Source organism: Leptinotarsa decemlineata, unplaced genomic scaffold (genome assembly GCF_025532065.1).
Source record: "Leptinotarsa decemlineata unplaced genomic scaffold, Ldec_3_MD MMD2_tig00004307_RagTag_RagTag, whole genome shotgun sequence".
In the NCBI taxonomy this organism is placed as follows: Eukaryota; Metazoa; Arthropoda; class Insecta; order Coleoptera; family Chrysomelidae; genus Leptinotarsa; species Leptinotarsa decemlineata.
Window position 1 is genome coordinate 9,827,519 of NW_027412606.1, and position 22,078 is coordinate 9,849,596.

The 22,078-nt window shown below is 35.7% G+C and overlaps 1 protein-coding gene across 1 annotated transcript in view; it reads right to left on the bottom strand.

Annotated features, from left to right (window-relative positions):
- Positions 1–22,078, bottom strand: part of Dnah3 (dynein heavy chain 3, axonemal) — a 184,373-nt gene that overhangs the window by 157,589 nt on the left and 4,706 nt on the right. Inside the window, exons 2-8 of the mRNA XM_074178952.1 lie at positions 21,902–21,994; positions 16,165–16,399; positions 13,577–13,715; positions 11,174–11,376; positions 6,254–6,412; positions 5,873–6,194; positions 3,229–3,436 (exon numbers count right to left, since the gene is read on the bottom strand). Of these exons, the coding sequence (XP_074035053.1) occupies positions 3,229–3,436; positions 5,873–6,194; positions 6,254–6,412; positions 11,174–11,376; positions 13,577–13,715; positions 16,165–16,399; positions 21,902–21,994 (1,359 nt within the window). The remainder of the gene's footprint in view (positions 1–3,228; positions 3,437–5,872; positions 6,195–6,253; positions 6,413–11,173; positions 11,377–13,576; positions 13,716–16,164; positions 16,400–21,901; positions 21,995–22,078) is intronic.

The following is a 22,078-nucleotide window of genomic DNA, read 5'->3' on the forward strand; positions in this document are numbered from 1 at the left end:
CAAACATAAGTGGAACCACCTATTGGTGTGACACCCGAGTCAACTTGCCAAGTTTTTTGTCAGTGTTGGTGGTTTGACCAATCAACCGACAACTGCGGTAGCAGAAATTTGGGAAGCTAACCTGAAATGCCATCGGAAAACGAATCCACATGTTTCTAGGAATGATATGAAATCTAGAAAGGTTAATGCAGTCAAGCTGCTGGAAAATAATTCCATGAAAATCAAAAAATAATAATATAAGTACTTTTTTATCATTCCCATATTGATTTCAATTTAAGAGCCACCGGTAGACAGCTCTTTCAGCCTATTGGGCATCGTCAGTACCGGGCTGGCGGTCCTCGATTGAAGACAAAATGAGAAAAACCAAGAGAGTATTTGATAAAAATAGCTGCGTAAACGCAAGCGAAACATAAGTGGAACTACTTATGTATATAGATATTCAGTGTGACCCATTTTTAATGGAAACACCCCCCTAAAATTTGAAGTTGTAAATCGATTTTAATATTTTTTTTTAAATGTCAAGTACTAAAAGGTCTACCTTGGGACAATATTCGAAATGTTTATTAAAGTTTCAGGGCATACTACGATATTTTTTCTTAGTCAAAAATCGGGATTTTCTTATTAGCGATTTTTTCATTGAAAAAATCACTACGCCACTGGATTCAGAGTGCCTTTAAATAGGTGTGACCAAAATTTCATGAAAAAATATTCATTATTAACAAAGTTATGACAACTCAAAAAAAAAACACCTTACTACATAACAGGGGAGGACACAACGAATAATAATACATTCTTTATTTTGCTCTAAAATCGTTTTCTTCAACATTTCTGTGTCTGGTAATCATTTTATTAGGCACTATTTTTCGTTTGTATTTTTTTTTTCATGTTCAGTTAACATTAAGTTCAGCCTATTTGCATTGGTAACATAACCAAATTAAATGTAGTTTGTAATACACTTCTTGACTTATGATAATAGTGTCTCATTTAGACAAACATAAGGGGGTCCAAGAATTTTGGCGATGTGTATATTTTATTAAAGTGATCATATATTTCCACAAAATAAACAAGTCATCAATTACACAAATCTTGACAATGAGCAAATATACGGCCACATTTCTCTTGCACATTGCGAATACCTTCTGGGGTGATTCTACTAATTTCAACCTTCAGATGTTCAGGGTGTCATTCGTCACTCTTTTGACGATATGGCCCATTCCGAAACATCCAATTTCCGCCATTGAGAATGACAGTCCTCCATGTATTGAATGAAATTTCACTCCTATTATATACTATATTGTGTTAGAATTATTTTCAGAGTACAAACTGAATAGAATAAATTATTTCTGTATATTTCAGTGTTCAAATAAGAGTAGTTGTTTCGAAAATATTTTTTTCTTCCGTTTAACCCAATGTTAATATGAAAGTAGTTATTTCAAGTGGGCTTATTCTTTCAGTTTGTGTCTGAAAATAACTTCTTTGCATGATCTACATACTCGTACTTTTGTTAAGAGTTGAATTTTGAAATTAATTGCTTTCTTCTTTTCTTTGCAAGATTCCCACACCTTTTTTGTATAAAGATGGTGAAGTAGAAAGTCAAAACCTTCTTTTTCTAAAAATAATCCCTCCTAAAAATATACTCTTTTCAATTCAATCAAGAGTCATATTATTGGGATTTAATCAAATAAGCGACTGAATGTCACTACGTACTATCATCGATGACATGAGTATAGACTCAACTCATTCGCCACTTGAGTCGTAATTTTGTGAATGAATTGGGTGTTCCATCTTGTAATGTTATCCAAATTGTCTTATTCCAAATCATATGATGTCCGCCATATACTATATTGTGTAGCAAGCCTGTGTATGATATCTGCTTCAATTCCATAACGAATGTTTGGGAGTACAAACTGAATAGAAAAAAGTAGTGTCCGATTCATTTATTTTTTGTGATAATATTTGGGTTGCAGTCTAGTCAACCTGATTAAAACAATGTCCTTGTTTTAGTCAAGCTTTCACAACTGTTTATTTCCTTTGTCGAAACTTTCTATAGAATGTAAGTTGCGGAATTGGCCGCGGTGGTAGTGCGTCCGACTCACGATCGGAAGGTCGTGTGTTCGATTCCCGCCTCGACCAGAATTTTTTTTTAGAGAGAATTTATCTGGTTGAAGCTGGAATGATTCTGCAACCGTGTTAGGAATCACACGTAAAAAGGTAAGACCTCGTTAGGCCTTAGCTCGCACAAGTTTCTCAACTTCTGAGAGTTGTCGTTCGTATGGGGGCGGCAGCTGATTAACAGAAAAACAGATTTTAATTGTACAAACATGAAATAAAAATGAAATTAAATCAATGAATACCATAAAGACTTTCATGAAGTGACAAAACAAAATTTACATAGACATTAATTTCTCAGTTATACATAGAGACATTTTGAAATATCAGAATATTCTATTACAATTTTGAGTTTGAAATCAATGGAATAACACTAAAATTTCCATAAGGCCGAATGTTTGATCTATTTTCCTAATTTTCAGGGAGAGTATATGCATAAACAGAACTTCAATTTTCAATTTCATTTCTCTAAGTATAAAAATTGCCGTCACTAGCCGTTTCAATGATTTTTTAATGAATCAAAATGCTAATTGGTCCGATTCAATATCACCATGAATAACCATGTTATTCAAATTTACTTTAACAACAATATTTTCCCAAAAACATATCATGTTCATAGTAGGAAAAAAGCTTACAACAAAATGAAAAATATTGGAAAACCAATCTAATCCATTTAGGTACAATAAGGATGAATTGAATGAAATATTGACAATAATATAACAGTACATAACGGTCATATTCTTGTCATATCTAGGAGGCTAGATCTTTTTAGTGAATATGAACCTTAAAGATATAGAACAAGTTTCTTATTTGTTTTTTTTTTTCGTGTTAACGTCGGCGACGCCGATTACTAAGGCCATTGTTATGGTAATAACTGCACAAACCATCTAGAGAGCATCATGGCTATTCGCAGTGTCGTTAGCTATGTAACATAGCAGAGTACATACACCTTCAATCAGATGAATTCTCACGAGAAAAATATATTATCAAAGATGGATTCGCCAATTTACCGATTTTTCTAATTGTTTCTATTCAATTCCATTTTCGTTGCCAATTATACTTGACAATTGAATATTCCAAGTTCAATAACAGAAATCATCTGTTGAACTGGAGACTTACCTGGGAACATTATGATTTCTATTCGAGCTATGTTGGAGGTCACTCCCAATATTTTCCTGAAGCATCGATGAAGCACTTCTTGGACTGCCTCCAGAGATGGATTGAATGTCAATTCTTTTTTCCCCAAATGGGGTTTCACTACCAATGTCAAAATTGGAAGGTTTATCAAAGAAAAATCCTGATACTGTCCTATAAAATCGTTACCTTCCTGCAAATATGAAATTTCGTTGAAATCGAACATGAAAATCTAAAATATAAATAGTGTACGAGTATAAATATATGTATTTTTATTGAAGTTGCGACTGACATCATACTGTGAGGAGGGAGGAGATTGAGGACATAGTTGTTCTCGAGCACTCGAAGTGATAACATGTTAAGATGGACGCAATCATTGATACAGTTGATACATCATTGTACTCAATGCGAGCAATGAAAAGAGAGATATGGTAATAGCAATGATATCCAATCTTTTAGACCTATACGAAGTTTCACCCCAGGAACTCGTTTCGACGCATATACTACTGCGAAAGAGAAGACAGGAACTAGAGCAGAAAAGATCCTGCGGATACGATAAAATGACAGATGACCAAACACATGCTATGTCAGGCTACTCTTCGGAAGAAAGCCTAGAAGAAGAGGCGATTATGAATAAAAAACGCCCGGCGGAGACAGAATCTCCCAAAAAAACTACAACAACCTAAAACAAACAAAAAGACCAAAACACAGGTTAAAAGCGAGGTACCAAAAATGAAAAAAAGAAATGCCGGCTGGAAAACCTAAGAAACTCAGGGCTAATAACCCTGAAAACAAAGACATCCAAGCCAACAAGGTCCCAAAACCTCAAAAACCTGAAGAAAACCATACATCCGAAGATATGGAAACCGAAACACACGAGGAAGAGGCTGCGATGCCTAAAACAGTACAGGCAAGCGGTCCAAAAACAATCAGACCACCACCTATCACTATTAAACAATGCAGGAAGTAAAACCCCTGAGAGTAGTGTTCCGAGGGGTACCTAAATTCCTCAAAACCGAAGAAATCAAAGACGATCTAAAAGCCAAGGGCTTCGATATTATATCGGTAGCCAGACTGAAGAAAAAAAAGAAGAAGAAAAAGAAAAAAGCCGCTCCCGCTCGTATTGGTCCTCGTTACCAGAAAACAGAGCAATATATACGAAGTCAAGGAAATCTTAAATGTGATGAGAGTGAAAAGCGAACCACGAAGACCACGAACAGCAGTGGGCAGTGCTACCGCTGCCAAAAGTTTGGACACTCGCAAAAAAACTGCAAAGCAGTCCCTGCGTGTTTAAGATGTGCCGGCCGCCACCTGACGGCCGAGCGTAAAAAGCCGAAGCAAGCCCCGGCGAAATGCTTCAATTGCAAAGGGGAACACCCAGCTAATTATCAAGGATGCCAGGAACATCCCAAAAACAAAAAGGGAAACACCAAACCCAGAGACCTGCCAGCCCAACCAAAAAGGCCGACAGGAACAAACACGATAAAAAACGGAGTCTCATATGCGAGGGCCGTAAAACCCACAAAAATTAGTGGCCCCCACAGCCAAGACAAACTGAACGCCTCAAAGGCCCTGCTACGGGGTAAGATCATAACAATCTCGATGCCACATAAATACTATTTACCAGGAAACTATTCCGCCAAGAAGGATACCTCAGGCGGCAAGAGAAATCTCGGCCGCGCCCCATATTCAACATACAGATCCATATATATACAGACAAATCATGATGAAAGAGTCAGGAATTCTAATCCAACTCGCCCGAAAACAAGATGACCTGAAGTAGCGACTGATTTGTTCATTTATATATCAACATATATGAAACAGACGTGGGTTGAACCGTGTCTGGTGTTTTCAGTTATGCGACGTTTCGGCTTCGACTTTGGAGCCATTTTCAAGACATTATGACTACAGTGAGGTCTCAACCTGTTCATACTAAAAGCATCTCTCTACCTGAGGAGTAGGCAATATAGTACTGATCTATTTATCTTTTCACGGAATCATTTTCCACCATCTTGACTGCATGCAGTCATGCATGCAATGAAACGATAGATAGATAAATATTTTAATCACTTTGTTGAGGATGTTTATATGGTGGTTGTGAAATATTAGACACATAGTATTGATTGAACATTGGTACAATACATTTACATAAAATTGGTGAAAGATGTCTAAAATTTGATCACAATTTAGACGTACTTTACCAATTTTATGTAAATGTATTGTACCATTGTTCATTCAACAGTACATTTACATAAAATTGGTGAAGGATGTCTAAATTTTGATAAAACATCAAATCTTGAAAATGGCTCCAAAATTCAAGAAGAAGAAGAAGTCAGGTAAAAATCAACAACTATATTTATATATTAGGTAGTAGAGCGTGTAAGGACAGTCTACTTCCGAAGACGTAAACATCATTTTACCAGTATAGTAGAGAGCGGATCGAGTATGGTCGGTCGACTTGCGAACACGTAACAGTAATAGCCAGAGGATGACAAATGAGACTTTGTCGAAACGTCGCTAGATTGAAGATATTAGCACATCACACGAATCAAAAACCCGGAAACCAGTTCAGCATATATATATATATATATATATATATATATATATATATAAATAAACTAATACTCACCTTGAATTTAAGAAAGAGATTCACGAAATGTTCCAGGCTCTTCATTACCAGCCAACGTAACTGAATCGATAATAACATATTCACACAATCAAAAAACCTCTCAACAAATTCCACACTATCAGTTGGTTGTCTCGGTATATATTGCTTCCAGTGTTGCTTGTATTCCAAAAAAATATCTGCGCATGATGGAAGCCATTCTTTCTCAAGAATTTCCCTTGAATCATCACAAATACGTGAAACTGTCTCTTGGAAGTTCGAAACGCCCAATGGAGCATCTGTTTCTAAGAGTTTTGATATTGGTAATATAAACATACTGTCATATCTGAAATAAATAATGAAATTCTTTGTTTTTCAAACATTTTCGAGCGAGTTCGTGCTTACTTCTGAAACCACAAATCTCTTATTTTTCTGACGATTATATTTCCATTATAATAGTGTTTCTCCATCAGCTGAGTACTCAAGGAGTACTGGGTATGCCAAGGAATAGGTGCTCTTATTATCATCGTTGGGAAATCAACTGGAAATGTCTGGAATTCTAATCTGAGGATATAAAAAATGAATCATTCAATTTTATTCACACAAGTATGAAAATTGTCAGAGATGAAGCCTGATAAACAGTAAGTATCCTCCAAACCATTGGATGCAAAATAATATTGTACTTTCAAACCATATGAGTCAGTTTTCCATTACTCAAAGCATATATCTAGAAAGTTTCAAAAATAATATTGCTAGAAACTTCGAAAGAATCCGTGTGAGATCAGTTCTTTCTACAGTGCATGACTAGCTGAGTGAGGCTATTTATTCTAAATCCAATATGGCAATCAGCCTAAGTTGGAGGTTATTGAATTGGGTGCGGAGAGACTGGATAAATCCAGCCTAATACACAAGTCAATAAAAATATTCCCGGACAGTCAAGCGGCGTTGATGACCATACAATTTAATAAATTCTGTATCATTATTGATCCAAGATGGCCGACAGCCTGCTATAGAAAGCGCTCGCATATAATAAGTAGAAGTTATTAAAAAATAAAATCTTTGTACCATACAACGGTGAAGGGTGAATTATATCGAATACAGATCACACTTTTCTTAACAACTATTTTCACAAAATAATTTCCATTCTATTTTGTTACGAGTACTACTTAAAACTTTGAATTCAATTGATAGAAATACACAGTTATTAATACACAGTTATTAGTTGTGTGGAGAGAAATTTTCTTGGTGGAAATATTAATGAAGAAAGATATTTATGTGAATTCAATACCCTATCCAACAGGAGGGAAAAGATAACACAGGTCTGCGAAAAAAATGAGTGCGCTAATTTCAAAAGTGATGGCCATTTTTTCTATCACATAAGGATTTTTTGCAAATTCAAACACGAAAAATTGGTTAAAACACTCCTTCATTCAAAATTTTCAAACAATAAATATTTTTTTTAAGCAAACGAAACAAACAGTTTCTCGCTTAAGCAGCCAACAGTAGACAGCAAGCATAGTGACATCCCATCGCCCTTGGTACCTTCTCTCAATATCACGGACATCCTGGTGAAATCGCTCCCCCTGCTCTTCACTGTAAGCTTCCAGGTTTTCAGGAAAATAGTCTATGTGAGAGTGTAAAAAATGGACCTTCAAGCTCATCTTGCAGCCTTGAGCTTCATATGCTGCTAGCATTCGTTGCACAATGGTTTTATAGTTAGGATCCTTAGTATTTCCCAAAAACTTTCGTACTACGTCCTTGAACGATACCCAAGCTTCTTTTTCCTTCTCATTCATAGTTTCCACAAATGAAGGGTCCGTTAAAAGTTTTCTTATGTCGGGGCCGGTGAAAACTCCCTCTTTCAACTTTGCTTCTGATAGCTTCGGGAATTTTGTACATAAATATTTGAAACAGTCTCCATCCTTTTGCAGCGATTTTACAAATTGTTTCATCAACCCCAATTTGATATGGAGAGGGGGCAACAAAACCTTTTCTGGTGGTACCAAGGCAGTGTTTATAACATTTTTCTCTTCAGGTTTTAAAGTTTTTCGGGATGGCCAATCACTTTTTTTCCAGTGCTGTTCTCTGGCTCTGCTATCCCACAAGCATAAGAAGCATGGATATTTGTTATAACCTGCCTGATGACCCAAAAGCATTGTCAGTATTTTGAAGTCCCCACAAATCATCCATTGATGGTCTTGATACTTGATTTTTTCCAGGATAATAGCCAAATCGTTATAATTTTCTTCCATATGCACAGAATGTCCAATCGGAATCGAGGCAAATTTATTTCCATTGTGCAATAATACTGCTTCAAGGCTAGTCTTCGATGAGTCAATGAATAGGCGCCATTCAGATGAGTCATACTTTATATCAAAGCGATGTATGAGTTCTTCCACATTATTGCAGAAAACTAAATTTCCTTCTTTTGAGAAAAACTGGGTAAATTCTTTTTCTCGGTGTCTGTACCAGTAGAAAGAAGTGCCAGGTGATAAAAGGTTTTTATTTTTCAATCTAGAACCTAACAGTTCGGCTGCATCTTTTGAAAGACATAAATCTCTTACTAAATCATTGAGCTCACCTTGACAAAATAGTTGAGGCCTTTCATCTTCGTCAAAGGATAAATCTGAGCTTGATTCACCCGGAGGAGGCAATGTAGCTTCGTCCTCCAACTCACTAGGGTATTCATCCAAACAGGAAGGTGGCTGCGGGATAGATATCTCGGAGCTATGGGGCACTGGACGTATAGCTGAGTCAAGATTAGGATAACTTATGTTTCTTTTGTTTTTTGAATTGAATCCCTTTACATCAACTGAGCAGAAGTAGCAGTCAGTGGTGTGATTTTTCCGCTCACGCCATATAATAGGAATTCCAATTCGAAATGCTTTTTTCTTTCCCTTAAACCAAAAACGAAGATCTTCTTCGTATCTTCTACACACTTTATGCGGGGCCCATGGTTTATCTTGATCACCAATTTTTAATTTAAAGTCGGCAAAATAGACTTCTCTTACAAAATCACTCATATTTCTCTGTTGACTTTTAATAGCGAATTCACCACAGATATAACAAAAACTCTTTGGAGAAATAACACAACCCCTTGTAGCCATGATTAACAGACAACAGCACCTGTTCACTTGAATATCAGTATGTCTACTGAGAGCTTTTCTTTGTTTCAAGCGATATACACTAGGCGTCAATTGAAGGTATAAATGCAATTTAATATGCTAGAACTTATTTTGCGCCAAAATAACGGGAAAAGATTGTAGCAGAGAATAAAAAATGAGAAACCAAATCAAAGAAGAAATGATTACCGCTATTTTCCTTTAAAAAGTATGTGCTTAAATTTTAGATTGCATATAATTGTGTAAAAGTGTACGTCATTTGACTTGTCTCAGCATGTTAAAACATTCCCTGTCTCACCAACAGCTCAGGTTGTTTTTCTCCATTATCAAATAAAAATCATATAGGTTCATTACCAATGAACATAGATACTGCAATATACATAAAAAATTATGTGATATAATAATTTGAATATTTTTTCTGTTTTTGGGAGGTCAAAATCTGTAAGAAAATGTAAAAAAATCCTATGCAGTTTTTTGGTAGCAGACCTGTGTAATGTATATTATTAATAGTTGATGTTGGTGTAAAAATTGTGAACTTAATTAGAGTCAGATTTTAGAAGTATTTCTGATTTAAAACTAATGTCAGTTTTTATCAATGTCAAGTAAAAAGACAGATTTCACTGAGGTGATCAATATGTTATCTTCTGCGCGGAGGCAATTTTTTGATTGTAATATAAATGACTTTTCCAGGAACAATCTTTTAGATTAATTTTTTTCAATTGTTAAAATATTAGTTGAATCATAGTCCATTTTATGACCTTTAAAAACATGATTACAAAAAGCAAATCTCTCATGATATAATCGACTATTACTTTCGTGTGAACTGATTCTATCTTTGAATAATCTTGATGTTTGTCCGAAATATTCACTTCTATATTCTACACATGGAATTGAATAGACTAATTTTGATTGATAATTCATAAGAGTTTCATCTAAAAGTTTTGTAAACAATTTATTGATAGTTAGAATATTTCTGAAAGCTATTCTTACGTTTGAATTTTTGAAAATTCTCCATAACTTGATATCAGATCGTTGATGTAGAGTGAGGAAGAGAACAAAATATGAATAATAGTCACGTTTGAGTTATTCAACTGGTTATTATTATAAACTTGAAATGAATAAGATCTTCTTCAAAACAGAATATGATGGGTGTTATAGATGAATAATTGGAATGAAATGTTCAAGTTTTTTTTTTAATGAAATGAAGGATCGGAAGTCTGAAGAAAGCGATTTTTGATTTGTTTCACCAAATTTATTTTTGTTGACTGCTTGTAGTACGACCAATGTCGAGCCGCCATCTTAGGTTAGGTTAGGTTAGGTCTGAGGTGAGTGGGCCTATTCGACCCTCCACCGCAACCCGCAAGGGTTTATTGCGGCTCACACCGATTCACACTCGACCAAATAAACCCAGCTATTTAACGAAGCTGATTAGTTTGTATGGCGAGTGGTCTTTCAGGTCAGATGGCTGTCGAGTTTACGACTCCAACTGACCTCCCTGTAAATTTAGTTCAGGAGCAAGTCTTCAGAGGAGATGGTAGTCGGATTTACGACTCCAACTGACCTCCCTGTGAATTTAGTTCAGAAGCGAGTCTACAGGAGAGGTGGATGTCGAGTTTACGACTCCAACTGACCTCCCTGTAAATTTAGTTCAGGAGCAAGTCTTCAGAGGAGATGGTAGTCGGATTTACGACTCCAATTTACCTCCCTGTAAATTTAGTTCAGGAGCGAGAGCTGCGGCGTACGAAGGTGTCTTAGGTGGAGGAACTAACCCCCCATAAGCAGTTTAGCAAACGTTTGCGCTCAAGTGAGGTTTCACCAAAAACAGAGGCAAAAAAGCCCTACACGGATGAATCTAAGGCATCGTCAGGTGTAGCTGACGTGCAAAAACCCTAATATGGAAAGGTTGTCGTGGGTATCAAGGTGGGAATCTTGCAACTTGACTATCCGACTACCTCATAACAGAGCATATCCTTTGTGCCTGCATCGCTGGGGACCGAATCAGGTCTTTAGAGTTCGGCAGAGCCGCACTCTTACCATCTGACCTGAAAGACCACTCACCATACAAACTAATCGGCTTCGTTAAGAAGCTGGGTTTGTTTGGCCGAGTGAGAATAGGTGTGAGCCACAATAAACTCTTGCGGGTTGCGGTGGAGGCTCGAATAGATCCACTCACTTTGGACCTAACCTAACCTAAAAAACTTACCTTTTCCATTCCGCAGGATCTTGAAGAACATATTGCAGCAGATGTTTCCTCGTAAATATACAGTACATCTTCATCACCATTTTCTCATCAGAAGCTATCATGGCTTTATAATCTTTTAAGCTTTTGTATTTTTCTGATATTTTGTTTTTCGCTAGTTTGAAGAGATTACTGTCATATGGTGGTATGTGTTTTCGCTCAATGCCCTGAAAATAATTCAAAGACTATGTAGAATATGGGAAAGAAAGATTTCGGCTTTCTACTACTCCAAAAACTTTCTTTCCAAAAATGTATCACTCGTAAAAATATAACTTTCTCAATTTAAGTTTGTAGAACACCCATACTCTGCAAGGGAACATATATTCTGAGTAATACGAAAAAAATTTAATTCAAATACTGTCCTTGTGATAAGTGCCATAAAAATTTGTTTTTTTTCAACTGATATTCCCTTCATCTGCAATGTTGTTGGAATAATACAATTATTTTGGTTTTTCAATCTCCCACAATGTGAGTAATTTCATTTAATATTTGAAATCTCATGCAGTGTAGAAAAAGAACAAATTGCTTTGAAAAGATCTTTTACTCGATTAAAAAAGATAATTTATGCCTGAAAATATCTCCAATCAAATATAGAATCCGTTCCAAACATAAGAACTTATTGTCAATAAAAAAATATAGTCGACTGATGAGATAACAGAGAATGAGATGTTAATATTTTTCATAAATCTTGAAGTTCTCACGGAGTCTGATTATTCAATTGGTTTCGCAAATAGAATAATAAACAATAATATAACTTTCAGTCCTAACAGAAAATATTGTTACGTTTTTCCCCGTGGATTGACCAATAATTGACTACACAGAACAATAAATAATCAAGCTCAACTTTATATCACTTCAACTAAAACTTCAACTATTACTCGAATGTCTATCGCCTTACTAGATCGCTTCGCGTACCGCACTGTAACTTCCACTTGACTGTCACGATATGCTCGTGGCTAGCGTTTATATATCGTGATAGAAGATGGTAGAAAATTCGCCGGAATTCCATCGAAGTCGGTAAAATATTCGCAAAATGTCTGTTGAACTGAGCGCGCTCTTCGCCACGTCACAATTAGTTTATGACTACCAATGGCGGTCGGCGTTATTTTTTTTCAGGGCATGATTTACAACACTACCCCCTTCCCTAAGGTTGTTCGCCCCGAACAACATTTTGAGAGCGGACATCACGACCCACGTAAGTACTCAGTCTCTCTATGTAGACAATATTTCAGGCTTGCTTCTGAGTGGCAATTGTATTCTATACACCAGATTGTTTATCTTTTTGGTTACCAAGTAAGAACCTTGCCATGGTCTCTGCAACTTGGGATCTTTCTGACGTTGGGGTTGGTAGAGCCACACTGCATCGCCCTCCTTGAAGCTCACTGGCAGCGACTGCTACTAATTTAGTTCTAGAAAATTTCCAGTCCCTTCTTCAGGTCATTCACATACTCTGAAAGATGTACCTTTTTGAGAGCTCCTGTATGCCAATAGAAAGAGAGGAACCAATTCATCCCAGTCTTTTCGGTTTTCGGAGACAAACATCGAGAGGTAGTTTTTTATGGTGCGATTATGCCTCTCGACCATGTTTACATAATAATATTATGAATAAAATAATATTATGAATAACGATGACGGACCAATACCAAATAGCATACTATATAGCTTGTTAAAATGATATTATCAGATTTACAGGCTATTACATTAGGATTCATTGTAAAAATAAATTTAGAACAAGTAGATAGGCAATATTGTGAAATTAATTTTTATATAGTTTGAAATTGGTTTCATATATAGCTGTAACATTTAAATATTAGATTAGATTAGATAAGATGTATTGTTGAATTAATTAATACGGCAAATTGTAAAATTAATTTAAGACACCAAAGGTGTGGTATACCTGTATGTGTGGTACACCTGTATGGTATACCTTTATAGTATGAATAAGGTTAGCCTTAGAAGTTCTTCCAGTTTAATTTCCCTCTTGAAGATGATCACTTGGTGATCGAAACACGTGTCGAGGTGTTAAAAATAATGATTCGGTGTTGGGAAAAAACTCCAGTAATATTCATTACTACACCAAAGGTTTCAAATGCTGCATCACAAATATTTACAGCAATTGCATTGCTGCAATCATTTTTCAAAGTCGTATTACGAATGAATACAAAAATTGAAGAATACGCCTAAAGAAGCTATTGAGTAGTGAAACTCGTGTTGCTGTTCTGTAATCTGGTTAGTGAAAGTTTCATAATGAAATGTATACAAATACGGTAGTCAACTGATCTGATTCCAATAGAGTCTAGAAGTTATATTTTACGATTAAATCAATCTTCGTAATAATTTTTATTATCAGATACACGATAGACTCACCTCAGTTAAATAATATATCATGCGTTGATAGTCTTTTTGTTTGATGATTTGACAAGTCTCTCTAACAGCCTCTGCTAATAAAATTTTTTTCTGTTCTTCTGGATTTTTAGGTAATATAGCTTGAAGTTTTTCCAATTTGCTGCAGAATGAAAAAGTTATGAATGACATAAAATAAATATATACAGTGTCACCATTAAAGTGCGCATCATATGGGAAACTTTTTATTCAAAAAGTTTCAATGAAGTTCAACTTCGGCACCTGTTGGTGCTTTAAATTTAACTTGAAACGATGCGGCCAACTGCGACCCACTGACGTTCAGTGTTTGTCAAATTCAACTTTAAAAAAAAATTGAAAGAGTGCATTTCTAGATCGAATTTAACAAAAAGTTACTTGAAAAAGTTGTGTCTACGGCAATTTCATATCCATATGCCGAATTTTATGCAACTAGGATAAAGTTAACGTTTTGCTTATTTTTGACAGATATCCCCTTTATTTTAAAAAACAAGTTCGGTTAATTGTCATCAATTCATGTATACATAACAAACTCATCATGCAGTTTAACTTTTCTGATACATTTTTACTGATACGGACATTTTTAGAGAGAAATTAAAAATTTACTATAAAAATTTTAACATGACTGGTGCGAAGTTTCAATCACTTGGCTATTTCCTTAAACAAACCTTTGATTTCGAGAAAGTAGAGGCAACTAAAAAAAAATGCAAATAATTTTGACAGAACTATTATTATTATTATAAATTTTAAACAACAATAATATTATAGAAAATACAAATGGGTACAAAAAATTACTGATTGATCTAAATGAGGTTGTCAAACACTTATAGCCTACATTTCAGTATGTCGTTCTCCACGTTCAATACAAATTATGGTCCTTCTACTGACATCTGTAACTGCATTTTTAATAAATCGGGGATTTATATTTGCACAGCACTCGCGAATGGTATTTTCCAGATGTTGTATGTCAGTTAATGGTCTACTTCGGTACAATTTTTGTTTCAGGTAACCCCACAAGAAAAAGTCTAAAGGCGTCAAATCGGGTGATCTAGGTGGCCAATAATGTTCCCAGTTACGTCCAATAACTTTGCCTCTGAACATTTGTTTAAGGGACTGTTTTACAGCAACCGTGAGATGTATTGGTGCGCCATCAAGCTGATACCATAGGTCGTATTTAATATTTAAAGGCATATTATCTAAAACTTCACTAACCTCAATATTTTTTAAAAGGTTGAGATAACCGACGGATGATAAATTTTCCCTAAAGAAAAATGTCCCAATTACTTGGTCGTTAAGTATCCCACACCATACACTAGTTTTAAAAGAATACTGATCACCACATTCAACTGTGAAATTGGGATTTTCTTGAGCCCACCATCGGCAATTTTGAGAACTTACCGTTCCATTTGAAGAGAACGTTGCCTCATCTGTCCATAAAATTTTATACGGAAACTTTACATTTTCTTCTCTCTCTCCTTGAAACCAGAATGAAAACCCCAAACGGACATCAAAATCTCGTTCTTTTAATGTGTTTGGCCTTACAAGCCAAAATTTATTCTTTAATAAAATTTTTCTAACACTTTCTCTCTTGTAATCGGTATTTTCTATAATATCGGTTATTCTCGTTTGCCCGTGTTCAATAACTTATAAACAAATGTTAAGTTGGGCCTCCTCATCATATTTACTTGGAGTGTGCCTTTTCTTAAATTGATTTGCTACGGATCCTGTTTCTCTGAATTTCGACATTATCCTTGACACAGTAGTATGTTGAACATTTTTTCCTGGATGCCGTTCATTAAAAATGTTAGCTACTTGCCGGTATGGTGTATTCTCACCACATATTAAAACTATTTCTATTCTTTCCTGAAGAGACAACATTATTGCAACAATAACTGTTGAAAATTTGATAAGTAAATCAACAACTTGACACTTCCATAGCATGCATTTTGTTTGTCAAGACCTACTTCAAAATTTTATTCAACGTGATTGAGCATCCTTACCGCCCTAGTTAGTGATTATAAATAATTTGTAAATACTGAATATTGAAATTTTAATGTAATTTCAACTCTAGTAATTTTATTAATACTTATTGCAGTTTTTGAGTTGTGTCTGCTTCGCTCGCCAGATTTGTCACCTTTGGACTTTTTTGTATGAGGCTATTTGTAGCAAAAGGTGTACGAAACTGAACATGCTTCAATATTGAATATACGGCAGAGAATAATAATTATATGTAGAGATATTGACGTCACTGTGTTCGAAAGTGTTCGGCGTGAAATATCGGATAGACTGTTCATATGTCAAGAAGTTCAAGGCAACCATTTCGAGAATCTTCTGAACTGACCTCAAGCTTATTACCTCATATTATGTAGTTAAATGTCAATGTATTCAGGCAGTTATTGAAAGTTTCGCCATTTTGTAGTAGTTGAAGATATTTATTGACAGTATATTCTAGGGTTGTAAAGGACTTGTCAGGAGCTTCAATTTTTTGAGTTGACCCATTCAAAAAATTAAAGAGGGAGGGGGACATTAAAGAAATGCACTCTATATATATAAACATAATGAAATAATACACTTACGCTCGCTCATCAGTGAAACCCTCCCATTTCAACAGTTCGAATTTGTTTCTCATTCTCTTCTCTTTTTGTTGCAGAATTTTCTCTTTTTTCTTCCTTCTATAATACTCTCCAGATAAGAGATCTTCCAGATAAACTAAACCGGTATCCATTTTTTCCGGTTTTATTTTTGACTCCAATAGTTTTTTTTCTTCCTCTAACTGTTTTCTGGATTTCTTTGGTGGATACTGCAGCTTTCCTTCATCCAAAAATAATAAACTCAATATAGTTCATCGAAACATCGAACGCATAAATCAAGTTTGATTCGTCAAATTTTTTAATGATGGATTAAATGGATTCACGTAAATGATATTTCACTTCATTAGAATCACTGAAAACTTGAGTAACGGATTTCAAAGCGATTTTCCCATCTGAACCGTTCGTTCATGCTCTATGGGGGGATTTTCAATATGTCTCATCATTTAACTGTCTGAATCGGTAATTGAATAATACTTTTCCAGTCAAACTTAACTTACCATATTGTTTCATTCTTGGTTTTATGCAAGGTCATTAAAATAACTGGGATCACTTTCTCGATTTCTTGAATAGCTATTGGCGGGCATTTTTAAATGTTCCTCAAACCGATAAAATTATAAAAAAATTCAATGCTAGGCCACAGAAACAGAAAGGCCACAGAACAGCGATTAAACGGTTTTCCCAATACCGATAAAACTGACAGCTGTGAGATTAACACCTAGCAGCCATTATTCTTGAATCATACGTGACTTTTAGAGCCTAATTATGCATCACAACTTCAATCACTGACACTATCCTAATTAACCAATGGAATCAAATATTCGAATATAATTGTGACTGAATATTGAAACTTTGCATAATTGTTTCTAGAGAAATTCACAGGTTTGATTTGATATTTTAATTATGACATTAACTAGACCCTCACTCTAATGAAACAACTCAAACAAATATGTAAATCAAATAAATCTTGCCAGTACTATGAACAGATAAAAGACACCAAAATAAAAAATGATTTGCCATACTTCACTGTTTCATATAACCCCACGAACTTTGCCATCAAATCCAATATAGTCCCCTCTGTCTGAAAACACGCTAATGAGACCGTTAGCTAAAAATAATAATCCTGCAGAACTGCCTGTTTTAAGACCAATCAGTATTTTTCCAACTCTTTCGAAAGCGTTCAAAATGATAATTACAAGATATATTAGTATGACTAATCTTATGACTGAAGTTCAATCTGGATTCCGTCCTCAATACACAGCATTGAGTCGTCTGATTACAGATGATATTCTCAAAGCAATTGATGAGGGAAATTTGACCTATCTCATTCTATTAGACTATATTAAAGCTTTCGATACTATGGACCCGTCTATTTTATGTAAGAAACTGAAATATTTTGGCTTCTCTGATGGTGCAGTTTCACTCCTGGAGAGTTACTTAACTGGATGAACTCAAACTGTCAATTCAAATGATGAACAATCTTCTTCCTTATGAATACGTTCCACAAGGTTTTGTCTTGGGATGTCTACTCTTTGCTCTCTATACCGTGTGACACAGACTTATGGTACACATCCTTTTTTTTTCTTTATTCTTCCACCTATTTTTACGGAACTATTAATATTGATTATGCTTATAAAGAGGCACTTTTTGACGTAATGTGAGATTTTCATCAACTTCCGGTTTTTCCGGAAATCTTATCAACGTTTAATTTTCAAATAGAACGCGCTGTATATTATCATATTTTTGAAATCTACACAATTTTCTGAATCCAACGATACCCCATACTTGATATTTCAAGTGTTAAGACGCTCGGTTTATTTTTCGATCTAGAGGGACATGAACGTGAAAAGAATTTATATTATTTCAATTAAGTCAACACAACGAATCAACATCATTGTGTGGAATAAAACTTGGATACTCATTTTCTCATATTGTAATTCATTTAAGAAACAAAACTTTTTTAAAATACACAAATGAATCATAACAGCTATTCGAAATGTAGACCGTCAACATCTAGTCATTTTCAAGCTCGTTTCGCGGTATTTTGAATCACACTGGAAAATTGTTGAGGCGTTATATTCTGAATGGCTTGTCTTACTCGTACTTCCAGGTCCTCGCGGGTTGTTGGGGAAGTTGCGTAGACAATATTTTTCAAGTGACTCCAAATGAAAAAGTCCAACGGGGTTAAGTCGGGTGATCTAGCAGGCCACCTAATAGGACCATGTGTTCCAATCCATCGCTCCCCAAATCTATCACGAAGGTACTCCGTTACTATCCTACTATTATGGGGAGGTGCTCAATCCTGGTGAAAAAACAGCCGGTTTGCCAGATTAAGCGGTAAATCTTCTAAATATCCTTCAATTTAATTTCTGAGAAAAGCTAGGTATCTGTCACCACTCAAAGGACCATCAAATATTATGGGGCCAATTATCCTAACCCCTACTATTCTCAGCCAGACATTGAATCCAAAACGTTCTTGGAAATTTTCCTGCCGAAACAAATTCTGATTTTCTTGTGCCCAATATCGGGTATTCTGTCTATTATAGAAACCAAGATTGGTGAATCTTGACTCATCTGAGAACGCAAATGTTTTTAGAAACTCATTATTGGGCTGCACATTATTGTGTAGAACCCATCTGCAATATTCCACCCTTCTTACGCTATCGGCGTCATACAGATGTTGGTGAAGTTGATATTTGAAAGATTGATACTTGTGTTTTTTTACAATTCTTCTTACACTTTCACGACTGATGTCCAACTCAAATGCCAGCTGCCTAAGCGATACTGTTTTATCGATTTCCAACCTCATGAGGACATTTATTTCCATATCTTCAGATATAATAAAATGTTCATTACCCTCATTATGATCGGGCTCACGTCTGAACTCCTCTTCAAGACGCTTGAAATGATTTCTAGCCGGACCATTGGATTCAGAAAATTGTGTAAATTTCAAAAAATGTAATAATATACAGGGTATTTGAAAACTAAACGTTGATAAGATTTCCGGAAAAACCGGAAGTTGAAAAAATCTCAAATTACGTCAAAAAGTGCCTCTTTGTAAGCATAATCAATATTAATAGTTCCGTAAAAATAGGTGAAAGAATAGAATAAAGAAAAAAAGGGGGGTTACCATAAGTCTGTGTCACACGGTATATCCGATATCCATGAGTGCGTCAGATCAATCAAAATACAGCATTACGCGGATGACACTCAATTATACATTTCGTTCAGTTTCAGTGAAGTCATCATTGCCGAGGATATCATGAACAAAAACTTGGAATTACTCTTTGATGCTTCTCTTGCACACAACTTGAAGCTCAGTTCAAAAAAATCGCAAGTGATGCTGTTTGGTTCCAAAGGAAAGAGAAACTCCGTCACCAACTCACTATAAGAAATCAAAACAGTCCTAGTCAATTCGTAAATGAGAGCAAAAATTTGGGTCTTTGGATCGATACTGACCTAAGATTCATAAAGTATGTTAATCAGCTTTGTGAGGCCTCATATAACGTGTTACGGCACCTATACCCCAGTAGGTACTTGATGTCAAAAAAACTCATACTGAATCTACGCGAGTCTGTAATATTCTCCCAATTAGCGTATTATGACATTATTTATGGAGCTGCCCTAGATCAGCATAATGCGTTAGACTAAATACACTCTTGCATACTCACCGGTTTTCTACCGACCATTCCAGTCTCGATGCTCCGTGAAATTGTAGTTACTACACATTAACTTCATTTTGGTAGTGCGTGCTAATTACGACAACAAAGCAACTGATTGTTTGACCGATAAAAATCCGGTGAGTGTGCAAGCACCCGCTACCAATAAAATATCGGCCGATTTTATACTGACCGTCCAAAATCGGTGTGTGTGCAACTAGCGTTACGGTTGCAAAAAATCCAAAATAGTTGTATTCGATTCGCATACGGTATACAGTAGTATGACCATATCAGTAATTCATTCAATGACTCAGATTGGTTAAAAATCAACCAACTAGCGTTACGCTAGTTGCACACACACCGATTTTGGACGACCAGTATGAAATCGGCCGATATTTTATTGGTAGCGGGTGCTTGCACACTTACCGGATTTTCATCGGTCGAACAATCAGTTGCTTTGTTGTCGTAATTAGCACGCACTACCAAAACGAAGTTAATGCGTAGTAACTACAATTTCACCGAGCATTCGAGACTGGAATGATCGGTAAAAAACCGGTGAGTAAGCAAGAGTGTATTTAGTCATATACGCCACTACTTCCCGGTACTGCCGGCGATACAGTGGCAGTGGACGGCTGCTCACCGGTATTTTACCGGCGACGATCACCGGTCGGCGTGTGTGCAAGGTCCCGTTCCCTCATGTGGTTCACTATTGGAATTTGGACGACCGGTATATCGGCCGTCCAAAATCGGTGTGTGTGTAACTAGCGTTACTGTAACCCATAAAATTCTGTACTTAGGAACACCATTATATTTGAGAAAAAAATTGTTTTTTTGTCGCGAAAGAATGATGCGCGTAATAAACATCTACTGCTCATTCCGAAACACAAAACCGCATATACACACGTAGTTTTTCATACAGTACAGCAAAACTATACAATATGTTACCCCATGAACTCAAAGACCTCAGTTTGATAAATTTCAAAAAACGTTTGAACGTCGTCTCCGAACAAGATAATGATGTCTTTACTATCTGATGATTTTTTGCATATGTACAAACAGGCTTCAATTGTAATGATATGAAATTATTTAATTATTCAGCCACTTCACTCATCCATTTTATTATCATCATTTCTTTTTCACCTACTTCTTGTATCTAATACTATGCTTATACAGATATATTAATATTAACGGTTTTTGTGATCTTATAGATTAAGTGTGTACGTCCGAGGTTGTATTTAAAAGCACTTATTAAAAACAGCGATGAATGCAATACGACTAGCGGCATCTATATGTTAGGCCCGAGACATTTCAGCCCCTGTAGCATATGAATTCAGAAGTGATATGAACTTTCTGAAGATCACCGTTCGTATAAGAACGATAGCTGATTAACGTAAAAATCATTTGAAACCAATTATTTCACATATTCAGTTCAATTGCATTGATACTATTATTTCACGTGTCACTATTAAAATCACGGGACTAGTAATGGGTGGATTTTCAATCAACGTATGTAATATTAACAGTAAAATACAGACTCTAATACCTGTTTCTCTCAACTTTGACAGTAAATTATTTCGAAGAGGACTGTGGGCTGCATATCAACAGGTGAAATTGTACTCAAAATCTCATATATTAAATTGAATAAGTAAGAGTTGAATGGGTATTGTTGTAACTCATGCCCGAAAGAAAATAACGCCGGCCGCCACTGGTAACCATAAACCAAACGTGACGTAGCTAAGAGCGTGCGAATGCACGATGATTCCGCGCCACTCGAGAAGCAGCGAGAATAATGCTAACGACTTCGACAGAAGCTAGCTGCAAGCATATGGACACAGTCAAGTGGAAGTTACAGTGCGCGAAGTGACCTAGTAAGGCGATAGACATTCAAATGATAGTTAAATTTTAAGTTGAAGTGTTTGTTGTATTTGAAGTTAAATAAAGTTGAGTTTGATTATTCAGTGTAGTGAATTGTTGGACAACCTACGGGGAAAAACGTAACAGTATTATCCAGAACAATACATTTTTGTCACATTGAGGAACGATAAATCAAACTGTTTTATTCTCACCATCTTCACCCAGCGGACTTGGACTGACTTTCTTTTTTCTTCTGGGCATATCTTGTATTCTCAAGGTCTGAGCACTTGGCGTATAACTTGCACCTAGAAAATTAGAAATTATCAATTGCTGAATGATTATTCATCGCTGTTCTTTACAAAAAAACGTTCAACTGGTTCATATTGAGA